This window comes from Curcuma longa, chromosome 16 (genome assembly GCF_044706935.1).
Source record: "Curcuma longa cultivar G26 ecotype Majalengka, Jawa Barat chromosome 16, ITB_CL_G26_1.1, whole genome shotgun sequence".
NCBI lineage: Eukaryota > Viridiplantae > Streptophyta > Magnoliopsida > Zingiberales > Zingiberaceae > Curcuma > Curcuma longa.
Genome location: NC_133876.1, coordinates 11,643,006 through 11,667,331, shown reverse-complemented (window position 1 = coordinate 11,667,331; position 24,326 = coordinate 11,643,006). Strand labels below are relative to the sequence as shown.

The 24,326-nt window shown below is 35.8% G+C and overlaps 2 protein-coding genes across 2 annotated transcripts; one reads left to right on the top strand and one right to left on the bottom strand.

Annotated features, from left to right (window-relative positions):
- Positions 1–3,397: 3,397 nt before the first annotated feature.
- On the bottom strand, positions 3,398–8,866 carry LOC141847588 (uncharacterized). Its single transcript, XM_074735645.1, has 6 exons — positions 8,652–8,866; positions 8,262–8,365; positions 7,233–7,409; positions 4,963–6,561; positions 4,770–4,852; positions 3,398–3,789 (listed from the first exon to the last, which is right to left on the bottom strand). The coding sequence occupies exons 1-6, from the start codon at positions 8,825–8,827 to the stop codon at positions 3,637–3,639; spliced, it is 2,292 nt and encodes a 763-aa protein (XP_074591746.1). The 5' UTR covers positions 8,828–8,866; the 3' UTR covers positions 3,398–3,636.
- Positions 8,867–13,653: 4,787 nt separating this feature from the next.
- On the top strand, positions 13,654–24,295 carry LOC141847251 (katanin p80 WD40 repeat-containing subunit B1 homolog KTN80.4-like). Its single transcript, XM_074735245.1, has 18 exons — positions 13,654–13,866; positions 14,198–14,328; positions 14,450–14,567; positions 14,664–14,890; positions 15,140–15,242; positions 16,590–16,660; positions 18,003–18,077; positions 18,143–18,286; positions 18,409–18,580; positions 18,700–19,200; positions 20,852–20,908; positions 20,976–21,091; positions 21,665–21,799; positions 22,586–22,660; positions 22,735–22,847; positions 23,270–23,386; positions 23,495–23,563; positions 23,774–24,295. Exons 1-18 carry the CDS (start codon positions 13,836–13,838, stop codon positions 23,835–23,837), a joined length of 2,319 nt encoding a protein of 772 aa, XP_074591346.1. The 5' UTR covers positions 13,654–13,835; the 3' UTR covers positions 23,838–24,295.
- Positions 24,296–24,326: the final 31 nt, after the last annotated feature.

Sequence of the window (24,326 nt, the reverse complement as noted above, 5' to 3'; positions counted from 1 at the left end):
TACCCTCACTTTTTAAAAAAGACAATGCATGTAGAAGACAGATGAGAAATTATAAAATTCTATCAGTATTGTATGTAGAAGTTAGGATATGTAAGGTCCTAAAATAGACAATGTATATTCTTTGGATAACTCTTTGTTCTTGGAGGAAAAGAAAAAAATTATGATTATCTGTCTCTGTTCTCTTGAATCGTTCTCTTGAATCTTGTCCTTGAAGGGATTTGCGACGAGGGTCAACATCGATGTCGTGGAGTACAAGTAGTTATATATTGGGCGGTGATGGCGAGTGTCGTGTGAGGAGCGACGGCGCAAAGATGAGATACTTAAACAGGGAGTTAATTTGAGAATTAATAGTTTAAAATAGAGATAAAATTAAAATAAAATATTTTTGAGTTCTTCTTTCCTTTCCTTAATTACACCTCAAATCAGAGTGTAAAAAATTATAGCAATTCATGAGTATGCAAAGGTAACACTTAACTCACTCCATCCCAAATAAGAGTCAAATTTCTCCTTCCCTTTATTTATCCTTCCCTCCCTTTCCTCATCTCCTTCCAAACACAACGTTAATGGCATAAAGACTAAACCTCCACTTCTATCAAGTGTGTTTATGGTGCCCTCAAGAGGCACGGTGCAATGGTTAAGTCCACCAACAACAGATTACGCATTTGGAATTCGAGACTCAAGTGCTATGAACTTACAAAAATTTTCTCTCAAATTGATAGTGGACTCGAGAACGTTGGCTATTAGGCTAAGCCATTATCTATGCTTCCCCGATTTACTTCGATGATCGATAAGAAACTTTTGTAGATCAGAATTATCATTTCTGAAAAATTAGATACATGATGCTAACTTTTTTTTAATTTTTATATATAATAATAACAATCAAACTTTTATTTTAGTGGAGTAGTTATATAGATCTTATGGGACTCAATCACCTTCTCTAAAAGATGGTTATTTTTGCAGATAGAGAGATAAATGTGGTGGCAGCTGAAAAGCTTTGAGTTGTGGGTCAAAAAGGCTTTAAAAAGAAGCAAAAAGATGAAACATCTTTGCTTTGCTTTGCTTGTTTCTGAAGTCAAAATTAATAACAAAAAAAAAAAAAGGAAGAGTGATGGTGAGGAAAGATTGGTAGGACCTAGAGATAGATATATTCAAACAGTGTTCATGATGTGGTTCAATTCATAATAATGTCAACACTTTATGTAACATGAGTTCCTTAGAACTACTCCTCTTAATCATGGCAACAACCTCACCTCTATAATTTTTTTTTTTCCATTTTTTAATAATCTCGAAAGCACAATTGAGTAGCTGATATTCAATCCATAGATACTTAGTTAATCTGTTGAACGTCTTACCATTGCACTATACTTGGTGATCTCTGAATTGCATTAATTATTATTAGTTTTGCATAATTAGTTGGATTATACTACTCAATTTGATCATTCTATTAGAGTTTGAATTTTAATAGAGATAAATATTTTAAAAATTATTTTATGTACTTGTAATTTATTTATAAAAATTACTTTAATATATTGAGTTGGTTGTGATGGAGCAGACTTACTAAAGTGAGTAATGATCGAATCTCGATGAAGCTGATATAATGCCTTCTTCCGTTATGGTCAATTATAATTTCTCATTTATGATCATATAAATTGATCGTATGAGGTCGTAATTAATGGAAACAATGTGAGCTCCTCACAGAATTCCAATTACTTGCATTAATTATTTTCACTGAAAAAGGAAAAAAAATGAAGAAAAGACTGAAACATTGTGAGCTCTCTGCAATCTTCCTTCTTCCTGGTCGTGGAGAAGAGATCAATGGCGAAGTTACACCGTTTGATCTGCTCCGCCGGCTCGGATTCTCTTGCTGGCGGACGGCGCGGGAACAAACACGGCGGCAAGGTCGCCTGGCGCCGGAAAGTACCCGTTCGGCGGCGGGCAGAGCTTCCTTTTGGCGTGGCGCGGCTTCTTCGGTGGCGGCGGCAGCGCCACCGGCCTCACTGCTTGCTTGGGCGTCATGCACTTCTCTTCCTCGCCGTTGTGTCTCGGGCTGGTCGTCGTCTTCGTCTTCGCCGGGGATTCTTCGGCGGGCGCCGGCGCGAGGCGAGTCTCGATTGGCGGGAGGCGTCGCGGCCTGAGATCGATGAACTCGAAGCCCATGGTTTTAGCTGGGAGGATCACGAAGGCGGCAATGGCGATGGAGGAAACTGGATTGGATCGACGTGCTGATGAAGAAGAAGAAGAAGAAGACATGAAGACGTGGTGATGATTGGTTGCTCTGAGAATTATAGAGCTGAGTGATGAAATTAAACCAGACCGGACCATCCGTGAAAATTTTTTAATTTATTTTGATAGTTGATGAAAAATTTCTATCACATCGGATCGTAAAAGTTAGATATCTAGATTAAAAAAAATGATGTATGATGTATAATTGCATCAAATTTTATGACATTGAATGATTTACTTTGATGATTAATGATAAACTTCTATGAAATTAGACTGATTATTTTCAAGATTAATTGAATCGTAAGAATTGAATATCTAAATTAAAAATGAATAATATATAATTGTGTTAGATCCAGATGGAATCCGTATATATATCTCCACAACAGTACGATATTGTCCATTTTGAGTTCATGTTCTTATGGTTTTGTTTTTGAATTTTATCCAAAAGGCCTCGTACCAATGAGATATTTTTATCTTATAATCCTAAAGATCTTTTTCATATATTTCTAATGTGGGACTTTGATTGTTATCCCAACAATCTACTCCTCAAACAAAGGACCACTTAACAGTCCCAACGGACCCCTTATTGATACATATCCCAACGGATCTGCCCCTTTAACGATCCCAACGGATCCCTTAACCCCTTATTGGTACGGATCCCAACGGATTCGCCCCCTTAACGATCCCAACGGATCCCTTAATAGGAGCCTCCACCACATGAACCCGCTCTGATACCACTGTTAGATCCAAATGGAATCCACAACAGTACGATATTATCCACTTTGGGCCCACGTCCTCATGGTTTTATTTTTGAATTTTATCCAAAAGACCTCGTACCAATGAGATATTTTCCATCTTATAATCTCAAGATCTTTTCCATATATTTTTAATGTGGGACTTTGATTATTATCCCAATAAATTACTTTAGGGCACGATGCAATGATAAAATATTCAGAAGAGCAATAAGAGAATCAAAATTTAAATCCCAAATAGATTGAATATCATAAAGGTCAGCTTCTAAATATGCATAAGATGTACTCTGGATTTATCTGATAGAAAAGTCAAGGGAGAGACCGTCTACTTCCAAGATTAATCGGACAAAATCCAGATTAATTAAAAAATAACAATGATGTAAATTTGTGTACAGTAGTAGCTCATTTGCACAAGTAGAATCTATCAAACTGTGAGTTTTAGATTAAATGTTTCAGCATTGAGGGGGGAAAAAATCTCAATCAGCTGTATAATTTGGCTCGTTATACAAAACCTCACTTTCATTTCCCCCAAACAGATTAAACAACAAATCATGTTAGGAGATACCGAGGAAAGAAAAAATTGTGACACTTTGGATTATATACTTCGATAAAAAGATAAAACAATCATATATGAGGATCTATGTATGCTTAGCTATCACATTCACATCTCACATAACAAATTGCTAATCTTCTGAAGCTCCTCCAGAGCTGCAAATGCTGCAATTTGCTGTTGTCGAACATCGTCATCTGCATTCCACCTGCTATTGCCAGAGTTTTCGGGGACTTGATCTTTCTTTAAGGCCAACTCAATGATCTGCCAAATAGAAGGTGCAATATAAACTGGTGCATACCATTAAGATGAGGTTTACAAAACTAAGATATCATGATTCAAAAAGGGCAGATCAAACACTTGTTTTGCAATGTGCTCATCATATTGAGGCATAAATTTCAGTCGTTTAGTAAATGTTGCAGTTATACCATTAATGAAGGGCAGTTTGTCCAGAGCTACCTTCTTCCACTTCACCATTTAAAGCTTTTGAAGGTGGGAAAGAACTAGGAAATTGGACAAGTGCATGCATTTTCATTAAGCTCTTAAAAGCTTTAGAAGATGGAAAACAAAACCAAGGAAAATGGACTAGCACATGCATCTTCCTATGCTTTAGCACCATAAGTTCTCGTAAAATGACTTTGTAATTCTAATCAATGTCTTCCAACATTCGTGAACACAAGTTTCTAACTTGGATGAATAATGTTCATAGAAGAGACTAGTGTTCAATGTCTAGAAGTGCTCTTATTTCAAGTTAAGAGGTAGTTGCATTGTGGGGAAGATTATCAACAACCGTAAGCACCTAAGGGGATCAATTTTGTCTAGTGAAAGAGAGTCCAACTCTTGTATCAGCCTACCTTTACCCAAAAGGTTGTGTCGATTATTCAAGAGGTATATCGAGGACTGACAATAAAGTTGCTGGTGACGACCATCCATTGGTGGTGAGTCAATCTACCCGAAAAGGGTGTCTTGATGAGTGACGATTATATCCCAAAGGGCGCACTGACTAATCCCAAAGGAAACCATGAGTTTATCCTGCCATTGAGGCCATGAGTTTGCTACAATGTTGTATCACTAGTAACATTCAAGTATTCCAATAGCAATTTGTCAGCAAATTATGAAAAAGGAAGATGGTATTAAATGTTCAGATAGAAAGATCTTGTCTAAGCATAGGAAAATGAGTTCCAGCGAAAAAATGACCCGCGAAAAAACTAACTGTAACTTGAGCCAGCCAATCAACGTTTTACCTGTATTTTATCAAACATGGACTTTCCGATAGTTCTTAAAGTCCCATTGATATTTTTGTCTTCGTCTTTTATTGTTTCATGCACTGAAAAAGGAATTGCAGCATGGATGATTAGTTTGAAGATAAGAAATAGTGTGACCATCTGTATTGACAAGGGAGTTTTTTAGATTCAGATGTTCCATTTTTCAGGTTACCTTGACCACAGCCTCTATTAGATTTTTTAAACAACTGAAATCCACCAGCTAGAGGTTTCTGCTGCTTTAGAGATGCTGCTTCTCTTTCTACTCCACATGATCCATGCACAGTTTCTGATACACACTTGGTGATCCCTTCCTTATCAATAATGTAACTACATGGTTCTTCCACGCGATTAATTTCATCATAAGCGTCAACAATCAATGAACTTGATGTTACACTACTTTCTTCTGAGTCATAATCATGGTCATTGACCATTCTAAGGGAACTGCTGGCTGTTGACAGATTCTCAGCACTAAAACATGCTTCACCACCGATATCTACTTGTTTTCTTTTGATATTTTGATCAGCCTGTTCCCCATGAAAATATGATTCTGTTCCTCCCTCTGAATCACCGGGAACTCCACGTCTATACTTACTTCGGTCTTTATCAGGATCACTGTCTACAATAGTTTTCTTATCAGAAGGTGCTCCATTTTTGTTTTTGTTTGGTATCTCCATTGGACAAGGACCAGATCCTGTCCTTGATAGACTTAATTTTCTAACTACTTCTTCCTTTTCCTTATCGCTCGAAGTGGTAGTGGCACTATTTCCCTTTTTAAGTTCTTCTGCTGCATACATCAATCTCCACTTCTCTTCCCAGTAGCTGTCTGATAGCTGACTATGTCCTCTTCTAGCTTCGCGACTATACCTAGAGCTTCCTCCCTGAGAAGAACAAGAGAAAACCAAGTCCAGAGCAAGAGCATGCAGCGACTTTGCTTTCTCGATCAACTTATTTACATTTAAGTCTTCAGGAATATTTAATAACCTCTGGAGACAAGCTGTTGCAAAATCGGTGGCTAGAAGTGAAGATCTCAGGTGAAGTAGAACAGAAACAGCCATTGCTAGGATAAAGGCTCCCCTAGGTGAGCACAATATCCTGCATCTAAATTCTGCCTCATTTACTTTATCTGGAAAACAAATATTATTCGAATAGGAGAATATTTCATCCCACATTATCAAAAGATCTTCTAGTGAAAATTCTCGTCCAAATAGAACACGCATCCATCTCATTGCAAAGTACTGAGGCTCCACTCCAAGCTCGGCTAGATGACTGTGAAGAGATGAATCAATGGTAGCGAGAAGTTGATAAATTGCTGAGGCAGCTTCAATTATGGGAGGCAATCCTGTACTGGACCCAATGGCAGGAGAGGGAGAGAAGAATTCTGCCATCGCAACCACACCGTGGGCGTCATTCATTAAAATATCAAACATGCAGTAGGCATCATGCTCCATGAATTTTTCAGATAAAATGATACCCAACTCTCCTTCTGCTCCATAAGCATCACTCATCAAAAAAATGTCCCTTGTTTCGGGATCTAGCTCATCGAGGCTTCTCAATTTGGCAGTTTTCCCTTGTGTACTACCATCTAAATCAGTTCCTATGTTCCGGTTCATGATTTTCTCAAACCTGTAGGTGGCACTCAAGGCAGTTTCGGGAAGAGATACCCCTTGAAACTCATCGTTGAAGTGGTCTTCATATTGTCCACGTACATGTGAAAGGTACTGGAGATCAACATTAAGAACATACAAAAGTGGAGCTAGTAGTTCATGCATTCCTGTAGAAACATACATGTGGATTTTGTCACTCAAAACATATTGATAAAAAATCAAGTACAAAATAAATGGTAATATCAAAAATCTATACTGGCATTGATAAGGTATTCTGTCGTATGATTGGCTACAACAATGTGGAACTTCAGTTTCTAAAAACCAAAATAAATGCAACATAAAGCTAATGAACATTCTGAACTGTCAAGATTGAAAACCTTACGATCCATTATACTGATAGCTATATAAACTAGGAATTGTGAGTGAGTACCAACATTTTCTGATGTATTAAATAAATTTAAAACCCAGAGAACTGATTCTAGATAGAATTTCCAGATCAGCAAGGATTCTTGTCTCTTCCTTTCAATGGTAAAAGTTAATCTTGATATTGAATAACGACGCAATCTTCCTTCTAGGAACATAACAATCCTATGAATCATGGATAAGCCAAATTTACTGGTAGCATGGCTAAGTAAAAAATGTGTAGTTTCATATGAAGCTTCGATTCACCTAATTGGTTTCAAGTGTATCACATTACTAAACACAAAAATGCAACAAACTATTTTTTTATCATAAGTAATAACTGTTTGCTTGCTTAGATAGAAAAAGCAAACATAGATCCAGCAATGTTGGGCAACAGAGATGAAAACAAATTCTTATACCAAAAAACTTTGAGCACCTTGCCTATATCCACATTCTGGATGAATAAGGCACCACAAAAGAAGTATTCGTCTCAACATAGTCTGGCAGGTAGTTGTCTGGAAATAGCTTTCCTCATCAGGATACAACCGTGACAAATCCTGATCGAGCATCTTCTCCAATTCAGCATTCCTAAAATAGCAGCTCCAAATACTATCTGTCGAGACAATGTGTGGATCAGTGTCGATGTAGACAATGTTATCATACCAAACAAAATTCATAAAACATGCATGCAAGATTGAGTTATGTGTTCTCAAAATTGAGGTTTCTCAAAATCAAGTCACGTTATCAAAAGTTCAAAACAAATGACAAATGATTTATTTCCTCCTTTCCGAACTTGTTTTCTACTCTTCTAAGTGGCTAAGGAAGGAAAATCAACCAAGATCTAGAAGTTCCAATCCAGCTACAGTTCAAGAAAAGAGAGTTTCATAGGCTCGATAAACCTAAAGTGCAATAGATAAAGAGATGCAATCCACTAAAGTTTAACCCTCTAAAATGGGATCCATCCATCCCATCTCTCTCTAATGAGATTTGATTCTCATACAATCTTTCAATTAAACTTTTTGAAAAAGCCATCACCTTCCAATTCAATGGTGCTAAACTTTGGAATCAGTTTCAATACAAATTCTCCTCGAATTGGAGGCCTGACAAAGATGTGAAATTCAGGGAAGGAGTCCATATTCAACCCCATAAATCCTGGCAGGTGATCCATGCCTCATTAGGGATCAATCGCGCAAAATAAGCATGAGCGGCTACAATGTTTAGTCGTCCAACTATAAAACAGATATTTCTTTAGATATATATGTCTAACACCTTTACATTACAACTTGAAATGGATTCTTCACATCAACATCATATATATGAACATAAATACATCACAAATGATGTGGTGCAAAAAAACAAACAACTGAATGTCTAAAGGAAGAGCATTTGCTTGCAAGGATGGATATTTCGCTCAAATGCATATTCGACACCAAAAATGAGGAAGGACAGCAAGTTTAGCACTAACCTGGGCTTTGTGATAATGGATTGTCCTTGGCAAGATCTGGAGAGCCGAGATCATCCTTTGAGAGGTGAGGATCTACTATAAGCCTCCGTCTCAAGTTAGCATATCTATCAAATAAAACATTACGCTAGTTGATGAAGAAATTAGGAGAGGAAAAAACAGATGATTTTTCATTAAGAACGCACATGAAGACGGAAAGTATAATGATGATCATAAACCAAAGATGTCATCTTGAAGATGATTAAACTAAATGTGTTTTCTTCAATTGGATATAATACACCAGGAATGAGGAGAGACAATAGACATTAGCAGATAGTCCATTAACGTTCCTCGCACAATTCCAACACAAAATTCGCAAATCAAGAGAAAAACTCGAGGAAAATACAACCCAACCTTCTCCGAGAATCTGCAGCGACCCGGCGGAGATCAACGATGGATGAAGAAGAAGAGCTCGGCAGGACGCCGAGATCGATGCGCCATCGTACTCCGCGGAGGTCTGAGAATCTGGCCTCAGCGCTCGATTCGTGCGAAGAGGGCGGCGTTTGATCCAATGCGGAAGAAGGCGGCATCGACCGATGGCTTTCCGATTGTTTGGAGAAGGAATTGGGGAAAAAACAGAGAGGAAAACAAAATCGAATGGTAAAAGTTGCGATTTTTGGAAGGAGGAAATTAATTTTATTTGGTCAAAAGGAAGGGAGGAGGAAACTTTGCGTAGGATTCATCTCTCTCTCTTTTTTCTATTGGTGGAAGAACATTTTGCATATGTAATTTATTTGGAATTAAAATTTATTTTTCACTCTTTAATAAAAAAGTGAAATCTACCACGAGTCTCACAACCATTTATAAAATGATAAATCAAAAAGCTGAAGTTGGCCATTATAAAAGAGAACATTGTCTCGCATTCAAATTCGATCATTGTCCACTTCAATAAGTCTGTTTCACAGTAATCAATTCAACTATACCTCGGGAGCACTTTTACATTGAATGACAATAAGGGTGTCAAAAAATTAATCCGGCTCCAAGATCTAATCCAATTTGAAAAAAAATTAAGTTAGAATTGAGACTTTTTAAGTTCGAATCGAATTCAAATTGAGAATTTTAGATTTATTTAAATTCAGATTGGATTTGGATTATATAGGTTCGGATTCAGGTTCGATTTCGGACTTGGGGTTTCGGATTGATGTCGGATTCGAGTTGAAATTTTTTAATAATATTTTATTTTAATCCAAGCTGAAACCATCTAATTCATCAGAATTGACACTCCTAAATAGCGATATCCGTCTGAAGCACGTGCAACAGCAAGGTCTTCAATAGATATAGATTGATTCACTTGGAATTTTTATAATGTTTGTATACGAGTCAATTGAATTTAGTACAATTCAAATTCTAGATTTGCAACCCTACGGGTGCATACATAAAGAACATTTCTCACTCATACACGTTTACACAGTATCAAAAGTTATGATCCAATATAAATCAATTAACTTTCATATCACAAAAGTCCCATTAACGCGGGATCAAACTCCACTTTTTCCATTCATATTTCTCAACAATCGCTTACAATTACAAATACATAGGACACAAGATCAACCGCAAGCTCATGGCTACTTGTGAGTCGGTTGATCTCTTGGCGGGAGATCTTTACCTCATGGCATAATATGGAGGATAGTTAAAGTTGTCAAATGGATCAATCTATGACGCAACAGGTCAATCCATTAGCAATGGCGGAGCCAGCCCGGGCTATTTACCCGGGCTGATCCCAAGCTGTGGGTCGTGAACACATTGTCACCCGGGTTAATCTTCTCATTTTCTCTTTTCTCCTACAGTAAATCAGAATTTTTTCCTTTCTAATGCCGTCGAGCCCCCGGGCTACAGCCCGAGTAAGTTTGACTGTGGCTCCGCCCTTGTCCATTAGAAATCGGTAATATGCATGGCGGAGTGGTACGAGTCAGCTCATCAACTTGGCTGGTTGGAAAATTTTTAACTCAATCCAACCTAAGCGGTTATGGGTTAGACGGACCAATCCACGGGTTTGTCAGAAAATATTAACATTTTGATTATAATTTAAATTAGTCAAGTTGAAATTGAATTGCGATTTAGACAGGTCAAGCTCACTAGTCTATTGAGTTTTCTATTTTAATTTTAAATTTTAAAGAAAAAAAATTTCTCAACCCACATGTCAATTCAAGTCCACTAAGATTCAATCCACATGAGTCGGCCCATCTGAACCCATCTTAAAATAAATTGATAAAATTTTAATTCAATCCTTTTAAATTATTTGATGAAATACATCAATTTAATGAATCTAATCCAAATTGAATGCTATATAATTCATACACCTTCAGAAGATAATTAATTTTGATTATTCAACTTTAATTTAAATGTTGTGAAATGTATATGCTAAATTATATAAAGATTTGATATATAAATACAGAAGAGAGAGGACGTAAGACTAGCTTTCATTAATTCCAGTTGATATTTGGGATGTATGGTAAGTCATCTGGGTTGCAAAAAGATGGCAGTCAAATTCAACGATAGCTCGCACCAATAGAATCACTGAGCTGGCTGGTCCTAGCACCGGATCCACAAAGCATATAGCTAGATCTCGTTCCATCGTTAAGCATACCTTGGACTTGGTGAGTTTACAATTATTATATTTATTTTAGAATTATTTAATTAGCAATGATATTATTTTAATTTAATTATATTTTTTTAATCTTCAAAAGCAGCTCTATAACGACCTCCTACGTGTTGGAAGATTTTTACTAAGACACATAAATCTAAGAATGACACATTTATCGATTCACGATCGCAGGCATTTGATGTAAGAATTTAAATTTTAAATTTATTTAACTATTATAAATGATTATTTTTTTAATTTTATATTTTATATGAATTTATTTTTAAATAAACTAAAATGGTTGCTAGAGTTGCATAGACGTCTCAGCAGATAAAGAGGGAGATGAGGTGCAGACTTTCTCCACCGACTAGATAAATGAGATATATTATGATGTGGTTGGTGGGAGGAAGAAGAGCTCCACCTTCTACGGTCTAGGATCTTAGGTGAGAGTCGTATATGCTCGTGTGATGACTCCTAGAGCCAGGGGTCGTCCCAGCAGATCATCTACTAAGATAGAAACCCTAAAATAAGAAAATTTAGAATTAAAGAATGACTCTTCACATTAGAGGCGCAATTTCAAGAGTCTCGCCAAGCTCAGTTGCGATACGAGCAGATTACGCAGCAGATGCAGGACTTCATGGCTGACATGAGTGTCACGCACAGCACCAGCATGACTTTGACTCAGAAGACTCAGGACCCTGATGATCTTGATCAGTAACTGTCTGTGAGGTATGTTAACATTTATATATTTTCTTTTTTTATTATGACTCGTAAACATGCATTTTCAAAATAGATACATATCGTTGATTTATTACTAACCTATCTTATTATATTTTTTATAGAATTTGAGACTTTAACTCGGTGAGTTTAGATTTTTTTTTTTTCATAGATTTGATTGTATTTAAACATTTGATACAGTATTATTGTATTCGGATATTTTATATTTGTATTATGATTTAATTAGTTTTGTTCAGATATTGTGACTGAATTTATTTAAAAGATTGACAATTCTAATTGTATCATGATTCGATTATTTTGGATATTGAATGTATTAAGTTGTTATTTTTTTTTGTAATTAGATTGTTGTGTTGTAAAAGTTGTTTAAAATTCGTGTTTAATATATTGTATATTATAAATTGTAGTGTTGTTTATTTCTGTTAAACTATCGTTTGTGATAGTTTTAGATTGTTGATGAAAATGTAAACAGAAAATTTGGATAAAAAAATTTAAAAAATTCAGAATATTAGTGACAGAACTATATATTTTCATCGTTATTTAGCAATGGCAATTTAACTTTCCGTTGCTAATTAGCGATGGATATTTAACCTTTCCGTCGCTAGAATATAGGTGAAATAATGATTCCGGTTACCATTTTTTGCAACGGAATTTTTATTCCGTCGCTAAGTTAAACGACGGAACATATATTTTCGTCGCTAAACTTAGCGACGAAAATAGAAATTTCATCGCTAATTAGTGACAGAACAAAAAATCCGTCACTAAATTGACGTCAACGATCGAAAATATAGCAATAAAAAATATCTGTCGTTATTCCGTCGTAACTCCTTTTAACAATAGGTTATTCCGTCGCTATTTGTTATTATTTTTTTAGTGTCATCTAAATTCATATGAATTAATAAAATTTTAATTTAATCTGATTAAATTATTTGATGGAGCATATCAATTCGCTGGATCAAATCAAAGTGACTGCTATATACACTAATACAGATAGCCATCAAACTGCGGTCTAGCATTGTTAAACGTTACTCTCCTCTATGGCTGCCATAATACGCAGCCTCCTCTCCTCTATGACTGCCATACTACGCAGCCTCCTCTTCCCAGGGCACCTTCAGAAGATAATTAATTTTGATTATTCAACTTTGATTTAAATGCTGTGAAATGGACTCCTAACTAATCTTTCTATTCCGGCTAAATACTATGAATGGTCAAGTCATCAATTAACGAGCGATCCGATATATGTGACTTCTTAGCGCAGCTCAAGGAAGAGGATGATGAGAACCTGAAATGCACTTCAACATAAGGTGAAAATGATGTCGGAGAATTTCGACAGACCACTCTGACATTCAAGATCAAACATGAGTAATGGTAAGCATGAAACTCAAAATCATGATAAATAGTATTTTGATATAACATATTGTAGCAATTACTTAATAACTTCTATGTAGTATAAATTTTAAATTCATCCTAACACATTATAACAGCTACTCGATAGCTTCTACATATTATAACAACTAGTCAATATATATATTATATCAATTATTGATATATATAATGTAACTTTAATAAATGATTTAATAAATGAAATTTTTATATAAATAAATTTGAAGTATAGTTTATATACATTTGAAAGTTAACCTGATTGCTATCCAAGCATGTAGTTTTTCAACTGCTACATATGATCGTGGGACATACCGTAGAATCACACCGTAGGATAGTTAACCTGATTTTTTTTCCATATATGTCTTTGTTAAGGTGCAACTAAGCTATTGAAAATCCCTCTATATAATTAATTATTGATGCTTTTGTTTTTGAGCCCAAACCAAACCATTCATAAGACACTACTTCAAACAAGAAAGCTCCACTTCCTCTTCCTTCCTACTCCGATCAATTCCTTCCTCTTCTCTCTCTCTCTCTCGCGTCTCCAAAATCCCCCCTTTTTTCGTCCATTTCGGAGCTTGATAGCGTCGCTGTGGTCGCGGCGGAGGGCGCTGCCGGCAGCGGTTGGCCGTGGTCTGCTTCGGAGCGGTCTTCTTTGGCGCCCGGGCTCGTTGTGCGTGATTCGTTGGAACATGAGGAGCGGGTCTCGTGAGAGCCGCCGCGCGCTCGAGAGGCATGATTCATGACGAGAGAGGTTGATATTGACTCGGAGTTTGGGGATTGCTCGATCGTTGCAGGACGAGGAACAACGCATTACTCTTTGATTTTTGGACGCCAGTTTCATGGCGGCCACTAAACGGGCTTACAAGCTACGTATCCTTTTCCCTCCTCCTCCTACCTTCTGGTTGATTTTATGCTTGAACTAGGGTTTTTTTCTCCCTTACTTTTTTTTTCCCGTTCCTTTTGGGCTTCCAATAAGGAATGCTCGTCTTTTACTTGACTGATTTTTAAAATTTTGCTCGATGACAAAGAACAATATTTGGCGTAATGGATATGGTCCAACCTTACCTGTTTTTTGGGCTGGTAACTGGATGTGCTTTGTTCAATGGGGAAAAAAACGCGACTTTGATATCTTACCTTGTGTGGATTTGCTGATCTCTGTAATTTGGAAATGGGATTTGCAAACCTTAACGATTAAATCTAGAGGAGTTTGTCGCTCATTCTTCCAATGTGAATTGCCTAAAGATAGGGAGGAAGACGTCAAGGGTCCTTGTGACGGGAGGGGAGGACCACAAGGTCAATGTTTGGGCTATTGGAAAGCCCAATGCCATTTTGGTGGGTATTTCTTTTGCCTGACGCACATTTGTGAGCTTGTTACAGATTTGAATTTCATATTGTTTTTTTTTATACTTATGATGGTGCATATATGTCTTAGTACTGATTCAATGCTTTGCAGAGCCTAAGTGGCCATATGAGTGCAGTTGAATCGGTGAGTTTTGATTCATCAGAGGTATTGATTGCTGCTGGTGCAACTAGCGGGTCAATAAAATTGTGGGATTTAGAAGAGGCAAAGAGTAAGACACTTGTTATAGCAATTCTAAAGTCTAAATCATCACAAACAAAAAGCAAGCTGCTTGACATCTTTGGTTCTTTTATCTTGCCTTATGCAGTTATTCGCACTCTAACTGGTCATAGGTCAAACTGTATAGCGGTTGATTTTCATCCATTTGGTGAATTCTTTGCTTCTGGGTCACTAGATACAAATCTTAAAATATGGGATATCAGAAGAAAGGGATGCATCCATACCTACAAGGGCCATACAAGAGGGATTAATGCTATTAAGTTCACCCCTGATGGCCGATGGGTTGTTTCTGGTGGGGAAGACAATATTATAAAGGTTTTGTCTCCATTTCTTGTTTAGTGTGTTTTATTGTTCTCATAAGATTTACAATTGTTAATTTAAACTTATTTCTTCACCCTTGATGTCAACAGCATGAATATTTGTATTTGTAAATTTTCACATCAACATAACATAATTTTCTGTAGAAGTTTCAGTTTTTTTTAAACACGTTATTCTACCTGGTTAGGTATGCATAGCCTAGGCACGCCAATCTAATATGTGATTGTCATTGTGTTTTGTGAACAGCTATGGGATCTTACTGCAGGAAAGCTTTTACATGAATTCAAGCTCCATGAAGGTCAAATTCAGTGTATTGATTTTCATCCTCATGAGTTTCTGCTGGCAACAGGTTAGTCTCAATGTTAATTTTGCTGCATTAACATAAAGGAGCTGAAGTAGTTTAATAGTGGGAAAAGGCAAAAAGGGTAATTACATTATCTTCCATCCACCCACTTACATTCATCATGTTTATCTGGGGGCTAAACTGAAAGGAACAGAAAAGAAAGTAGTTTAATTGTGGGGAAAAAGAAAAAAGAGAAGTTATGTGATCTTCCTTCCACCCACTTCCATTTTCCATTTTTATTCTGGCAAAATCAAAAGGAAGAAATTAATTAATAGAGGATCAAATTTACTTTCACTTCCCTTTCATCCATCCCATTTAGGTCAAACTAAAATTGAGTAATTGGATGAAATTAGTTTCCTCCTCCTTGCCTCTTCCTTCTAAGTAAATATAAGAAATTTTTTAAAAAAATGATGAATTCATTTCTATTCCTATTATTTTTTGTCCTGGTAAACATGCCATTACTTAGAGACTGGGCATATAGTAATATATAAATGGTTTTGACTTGTTGGAAGTTTGCTTGTCAGAGATTGTCGTTCTAGGGATTATAACTTGTCAGCTTAGTCAGGCTGTTCATATCAAGTTATCTTCTGCAATGTGTTGACATAAGTTTCTAAACACGTGAGCTATAAGATCCAAACTGCAGATCATTTTTCATTTCTCAGTTGTCGATTCTGATAAGGCATATGGTTACTTTTCTTTGAATCTTTCATTTTTACCTATCAACTTTTATTTGGCACATCTCTTTGTTCCATGTTACTATGTTAGAAGGGACTTGTTTGAAGTGTAATGAGTAATATTTCTTTGTTGCATGTTCCTATGGTACATCTACACTTTGTTTGCATCCCAAAAGGCTACATTTTTCATTCTTTTCTTAAGTGAACCTTATTTATTTCCTATTTTCTTTCACCAGTGCTCTTAATGGTTCTACTGTGTATCTCTTGCTTATAAATGAATATGCTACCAAGTGCAATCATCAGATTCCGCTTGGTGATTATTGGACACTAGATAGAAGACACTAGGGTGTTTTTGCTAGTAGGTTGGTGATGTTTTGCCAAACTGTAGAATCATTCCATCACTAGTTGCAGTTACTGAGGCAAAGTGTGACAGTCATGGAGTTGAAGATTTTTTTTGTTCAGTAGAAAGAATCCTGTGGTCTCAGGGGTTCTATATGGATATATACAAAAATGATTTGCATGCTCCATAGTGTATTTTTTTGCATGTGCATATAAACCACATGGCTAGTTAGCATGTCTTCTGCTTATGGATGAAACATTGAATAAAATATAATTTGATCTCATTTGTGGTGCCAGTGTTCTTAATTATCATGAACTAATGTTGGCTAATGATTTCCAGGATCAGCTGATAAGACTGTTAAATTCTGGGATCTCGAAACTTTTGAGTTAATAGGGTCTTCTGGGCCTGAGGTATACCTTCATGTGGAAATTGCTTTCTCCATTTTTAGTTTTCAGTCTCTCTAAATTTTTTTGTTGGATTCCCAAATAACATGTAGTTAAATTGTTTTTCCCTTTCTCTTTAGTAGGCCTACCCATGTATGTTTAATAATATATTGATTTAGTCATTCTCGTCACTTGTGGGAAAGCATGCATTCATTTGTGGGAGCAGTGTTAATGCTTTGGTTTGTAAAATTCATCTTCCGGAACTTTGCTTCCATTGATTTACTGTTTGGTTTGAGATTTCTTTGAATAACTTGAGATTTAGCTCCATGTTAATCTAGCACAGGAAATTGCCATCGGTCAAAGGACAATAGAATTCCTAAAGTCGTGGGCTGATATTAAAGAGTGAACTAGATTAGCACACAGATACTTACGTTTGTCTAGATACAATAGGGAATTGCTGTCAGCCCATCTATCAGAGGACAACAGGATAAATCAGCTGTGTGTGAGAGTTGTCAACTAAATTTGATCTTGATCACCTCCTTGAAGATCTCAAAGCATAAAACTTGGTAGTTTGGTTCTTCTAATTGCCTCTAAGATTTCTCCAATTTGGGGCCGATAATATCAGACTCGACCAGAAATCCAGAAATTAAAACCAGCATGAATGTGACATGTTCTGAAACAAATATTAGAATAAAATCCAGAAATCACGCAGTAAGGCACAAATATAGAAACATGACTGAAGTTGATACATTTATCACTTAATTTCTTTTAAAATTGGGAATTTTTTAACATCACATAGATTTCCATTTTGGGAGTCTAAGTGATTTTACATCACATAAACTAGTTTTTTAAAAATAACTAGCTTATGCTTTTTGTTTTTGTTTTTGATTTTTTATTGATGCAGAATGGCATGACCTGTTCATGATAAAGTTAACATGACATAACATAAATTGCCAACATCAAATGTGATTGCCGGAATTCATCTCACTGGCTATTACTTTTTTACTAGAATTCTTTTTTTTTTTTTAACGAGTATGCTATTTATCTCTTCTTCACTTTGATGGAGCCATGCAGGAAATTGAGAATTTCTCTTGTCTAAGTTGAACTATGAACTCGCATAGAACACGATGCGAGTTATAGCTGCATTCTCTGTTTTTTGCTTTGATTCGGTCATTTTGTTCCACCAGTCAATATACTCTTAACTTTGTGAAAACATCCATAAAGAAATCCATTTGGATTTTTATATACTTTTGGCCTTGGTTTTGACAACATTTATAATGAAGCTGGCGGCAGCTCCACAAATGAGTTATGGTTCTGAATACTAGATCACTTTTATTTTGTGTGGTTCACTTACTGAAATTGCCTCCAGGCTTCTGGTGTACGTTCTATGACATTTAATCCTGATGGGAGAACATTCCTTTGTGGTTTGCATGAAAGTCTGAAGGTACACTCAATTGCTTCATTTTTTAATGACACCTCTTACAAAGCACTAATATGAATTTTGTCCAGGTATTTTCTTGGGAACCAATAGTATGCCATGATAATGTAGATGTGGGATGGTCTAGACTATCAGATATGAATGTTCACGAGGGAAAACTTCTTGGATGTTCATACAATCAAAGTTGTGTTGGCATATGGGTTGTGGACCTCTCTGTGCGTGTTCTAACTCATTCTATTAGCCTTAAAAAAATATTTTTTGCTTCTTGAGAAAACATTAAATTGTCACTAAATCTGTAAATATAAAGGTTAATACTAGCTGATGTTATGAAATGCAGTGCATTGAACCATATGCAATTGCTAGTCCTCGAGTAAATGGTCATTCAGGCCAAAAGTCTACATCAGATGGTAATCCATCTATGCCAGCTGATAACATAAAGTCTAGTATGAGGAGGTTATCAATATTACAGAGTTCTGAAACAAATTCTAAGGAGACAAAATCATTACCAGGTAGGCTATTCGAATGGTTTTAATTGCATTTTTCATTTCATGTGTTTGGAAAAGTATGAGATATGAATATTTCTCTTTTCTGTAATGCTTTATATCTAAAGCAATAGTCAGTGCTCCAGGTACCCCTCAAAGAATTGGGGCATGTGCTAGCACGAGAGTACCTCTGACAGCACCAGCATCTGTTTCTTCCTCTGTAAAAAGAAGTTTATCAAAACTTCAGTCCACATCCAACCTTCAGACCAACAAAGCAGATATAGTACCTGTGATTGTTCCAAGAGATAGCCTGAGGGTACAATTGCCTTCTGATTTTACTAAAGACTCTGGGGTTGGCAAAACAACATCATTTGATATCCAATCAAAATTTACTGAATTTTGGAAGGTGTCAAACATCAAAGAGAATTCAGATAAAACAGATATATCCATTCAGTCTGGATATTTGAGCAGTAGTAATATTGAACAAAATGAACTTCTGGGCCAAACTCCTGTTTCTTCTGGTAATGCTGGAACTCAACGTGTGTCAGCTGATGAAAATAATCTGGATGGCATTAAGAATTTGATTAAGGGAAGGATTAGATCTAATTCATTCAGAGAGCCACGTTTGCACTTTGATCAGGAAAATTGTAAGTCTGATATCTTAGATCTGGGTTAAATCAAGCAACTAATTTTTGTGCTTTAATTTTGCACATTAACCTTATTATGTTTTGTTAGATTTTCATGATTTCAACTTATCGAGATTTCTCATTATTATTGTTGAACACTGTTAGTTATAGGACATTCTAAATCATACATCATCACTATTCTATGTTATTTTGTATTTCTCCTTCAAATGAACTATACTTGTAGATATTACGTGATCCTGTGAGTAAATATTTCTTTGCAAATTTGACATAGATAACAAGAGAACTTCCAGAGTGAAATTTCAGCATTGATAATTTTCAATCTTGGTTGAACTAATACAAAACTGCTGAGTTGGATCTATACAAATGCTGACCCTGTCAAGTGTCACCTCCAAGAAATTAAGTATTCAAGGAAGAATGTATTGAAGGTAAAAGAAGCTTGACATTCAAAGAAACTGGTATAGATAAGGTAGATTTTGTTGGACATGGGAGGAAGTCCATTAAAAAATTGATCAGATTGGTGACAGCTGGTTTGCACACTTGCAAGAGAGATGTCCATGTCTTCACTATTGTGGACATATTCACCACATTGAATTCGACCTTAGCTAAAGGGCTACAACCTATTTTTTCACCCATCTAAATTAGCTTAGTAACACATACAACTTGGAATGTTTCATTTCTATTGTACCCATATTTGATAAAGTCAAACAGGGCTAATTTTTGAATTGATATATCATAGGCTAATTATTGCACTGGTGTATCAATGAATAAATGCACTTTAGATCAATGATCACTCAACCAAGTGAGCGATGCCACACACGATTTTGCACCCACAATTAATGGGCATGAAACTGGGAAACCAAATAATAAAATAAAACTTTGACTCAATTATCTTTTTAGACTCGAACCCTTTGCAACATCATGCAAATTTGGAAATTCCTAATATGTTTTTATTGCTCAACAGATTCAGAAGCTAGAACAACTTGCCAGAACCACTGAATACTTTACAAAATAAAGCCCATGGATTAATGAATCCAACATTTATTTATAATATCTCCTACAATTGTGTTGTGGATATTGAACACTCTATATTTGAGAAACAATACCAAATCATGAACCCTAATGACCAACGCAATTTAGGACCTAAAAATATTTGATATATGCTTGTATATTTATTTAGTGAAATTCGTTTAATTGGATCATTTTAACTTGGTCACTACTTAAATTTTAACAAACTAAGAATCCATTTAGCCCACACAATTCTTGTACTGTCTTAAGTGAACCAATGCACTCTCTCACTGCAGAACACTATGCTGAGGGATGAGCAACTTATGCAGAGGCTTTTAAAAAGGATGTTTCTATTGTTGTATAAAGAGTCTTCTGTTGTTACTTTGTTTCAGAAGTGAATTTTATGGTGTTTTAACCACTAAAGATTCATAAACTGACATTGTAATTGTTCATTCCCAATCAAAATTTTCTTTAACTGATAAATGCTAAAAGGGTCATCTTAATCAATCATAGATTTGGTCAACTGAAACATTATAATGATATTTCTATGTTTTTTGATGAACATATCATGGTCAGTGTTAAATTTGTATCTACTAGCTCCAATATTATGATGCATACTTACAGTACTTCTTTCTGTGTTATTTAGTTAAGATTAGAGTCCATAAGCCAAAGGAAGCATTCTCATCTGATGTTTCACGACGAGGTATGTATTGTCTTAAATGGTCCTTATCATAGTAATTGTCCATAAGCTATTTTCTAAGCATTTGTAGGAAGAGCAAGGTCACTTGCAAACTGCGAGGGGATGGAACCTTCCCCAAGCTATGATCGGCCAACATCAAGCAGTTCTTCTGAGATAACAGTTGTTGCTCGCTCCTCGTACTCTTTGGTGAATTTTCTTGAAAGTTCCATATTGACTTTTATCAGACTTAATATAATAATTTAGGTCACTCAATAGCCCATTCAGATCAATTATTTACATCCTGTCACTGTCTATTTAATTTAGGGTATTCTTTTTATAAAAATAGGAATTACTGCTACATCACTTGTCGATGAGTTAATATTCTTTGATAAATCGTGCATCTTCAGTAACTAAAGATCTGAGTAGTACCCATCTGATTGACTTTTCTTTGACTGCGAAATTAGCCATTGCATACTGGCCGTTGCATTGTAGTAGCAATTTATTCCCTCTGTGTTTGGTTATTTTTTTACTGCATAATTGTTTTTTTCTGATCATCTGCATTCTCTTCTATTGTCAAAGGTAGTCATAAATTCTTATTCTTGCATGCATTTGTCTTACCAATTTTTACGTTACTCTTTTCATTTTCTGTTAATTTCATTAATCTGAACATGCAATGCCTTTAGTAGTTAATTTGGTTCATTTCTGCTATTTTCATCATCTCTACTTTTTCTAAGTATACACCGTGATATAGTAATTTCTAATTTCTATTGTACTGAACAGAGAAATCACAGGCAGAATACTGAAATTGAAACTCTATCTGCTTTACCTGCTTCCGATGAGGATTCTATAGAAATTATATTGAAGAATCATGACCAATTTTTGAACTCGACACAATCTCGATTGACCACATTACAGGTAAAACTTGTATCATGTAATCAATTAATGTTTTGGCAGATGATGTATCTTAACTGCAACAGCAATAACAGTATAAAAAGTACACAGGTCATCAGGTTGGTTTTTATCTTCATTGTAGACAAATTTAGCTGTTGATTTTTTTTTTTTGGTAAAATTGGAGTTTACTTGCTTAAGATTTAATTTACTTTTAGCTATAAAATTTACCTGTCTTTTCATAGTACCTAAGCCTGGGAAAATAGCAATCTGCTATCATGTTTATGACAAAATTGGGTCTACTTTTAGTTAAATTTTGGTTGCCTTATTTGGCTTTAAGGCTTCCTCTAAAAGCATGTTCTTTACTGAAGTAGCATTGTGTTTTTGCTCAGACTTGAATATCTGAACCTAACAACCACATAAGATCACTTGAGATTTTAGCCAAAACAATCTAATTAGTCATAGTCTATTAATTTTACTTTTGATCCCCAGAATTATTAATTTTAATGTTTTCTTAAAGAAAACAGAAATTATATCATAATTTACCAAAGGTCCTTACATTTTCCACAAAGATCTTTATACTTTTGGAAAATCATGGAAGGTCACTTTGCCCTACTTTGCCTCCATATAGATCTGCCTCTGTCAATCAATATATTCAAATTGCCTTATGTCCCATTAATTCAGATTTTATCTCTATTAATTGTGTTTTGGATTAAGTCAAGTTGTGTTGTGTTAGAGACCTTGTCTGGGTTTTTGCCCTTACAGAGTTTTAGCTACCAGGTACATGGTTTTTATATTGTTTAGAATTTACAGGTAGTACAGCGGCTTTGGGAAAGAAATGATGTCAAAGGTGTCATCAGAGCACTTGAAAGAATGTCTGATCACGGTGTATGTGCTCTCAAATGCATCCTTTTCTTGCAATGAGGATCTAATCTCTTAACTATTGTGATAATATAACCCAGGTTTCTGCTGATGTATTATGCTCGCTGAAAGATAAAAGTGATATAATTACTCTGGATATCTTCACCTCTCTCCTACCACTGTTGATTAGCCTTCTTGAAAGCAAGATGGATAGGTATGTTTCCAGCCATTCCATTGCTTAATTTTGGCTTTGTTCCAAGGCATCGTGAACCTCCTGAAGACTTTGGTAAAGCTGATACGTTTCCGACCTTCAGTTCCCTTCTTTCTTATTTCAGTTATGAGTTAAGAGGAAATTGACTTCTCATGCCACTGAACCTGCCTGTCTTTCTCATAATTTGACTGCATCTCTTATTGCAACTTGTCTTGTTCTTCTGTTTCTTTTTCTGTTTAATGGTTATTTGGGGAGTTTGAGCTATCAAAAGTTGATTATTACTTCCACCATCATATTGTTGTCTCACATAAAGTTTTACATAATATTTATCTAAATTTGGCATTTCATGTATCCATTTTCATGGCACACTAATTCATTCTCAAACTATCTATTTCGATATTGTTTGATCTTGCTCTCAACTATAGGCATTTAGGTGTTGCCCTGGAAATGTTGCTGGAGCTTGTAGGGATATTTGGTCCTGTAATCCGTTCAACCATATCGGCAGGTCCATCTGTTGGTGTTGATCTTCAAGCAGAACAGAGGTTTCTATTCTTTTTCCGGTTGTTTTTTCTTCTTACAACTTCTAGAATTATTCTTTTATGACTAACCTCTGTTACCCCCTTCTATATCCATTTTTTGGTCATTACCAGGCTGGAAAGGTGCAATTTATGCATCGTTGAGCTGGAAAAGGTCAAGCATAGTATTTCTTCCCCGATGAGGTGAGCAAAATCCTGCTATTTCTTCAATCGCTGAAATAAAACTTCGACTGGTTTTAGATGAGAATGCCTGAGGTTCATGCCCATGGTCAAAATAGGTTGTACGGCGAGTAATAATTCTGTTTAGCTCCTTTTGATGATTCCCCCCAATTACTTCAATACTCCCTTTACGTTGTATATTCTTTTCCCTAACTTCACATTTGCAATTGATAGGAGAGGAGGGTCTATCGCGAAGAGTGCACGCGAGCTGAATCTTGCTCTCCAGGGAGTGCTGTGACTAACAAATACCTGTGTACAGTCGAATTATCATTCTTGTTCCCCATAGAGAGCTGGTTATTTAGCTGCTCAATGGGACCCCTAATAGATATGAATGATGAAGCTAAACTCTCCAAGTTTCCTAAAACTTATCGTTAGCTATTAGCTAAACCAAGTTTCATTTGACTTCTACTGGACTGCTGCGGCTGACTTCATTCGCAGTAGCACACTACAGGAATAGAAAAGTATTTCCTTCTCGCTTCAAAGGAATTGAGTAGAATCCAACTCTCGAGCTATTGCTAGCAGTGTCGCTTTCCTCGAGAAGCTTTTATTCTTTTAGAATCAGATGAAGTTGTTCTTTGTGTTATACAAATGGTTATGTAACATTAGTTGAGCAAAGGGAAGTAAGCTTTATCTTGAATTTGAAGAACATATGTTGTCAAATGTGAGGCTTGTTACTTTTTTATTTAGTAAAACTTGTGTGCCAAGGGATTGCAAATGTACATTGTTG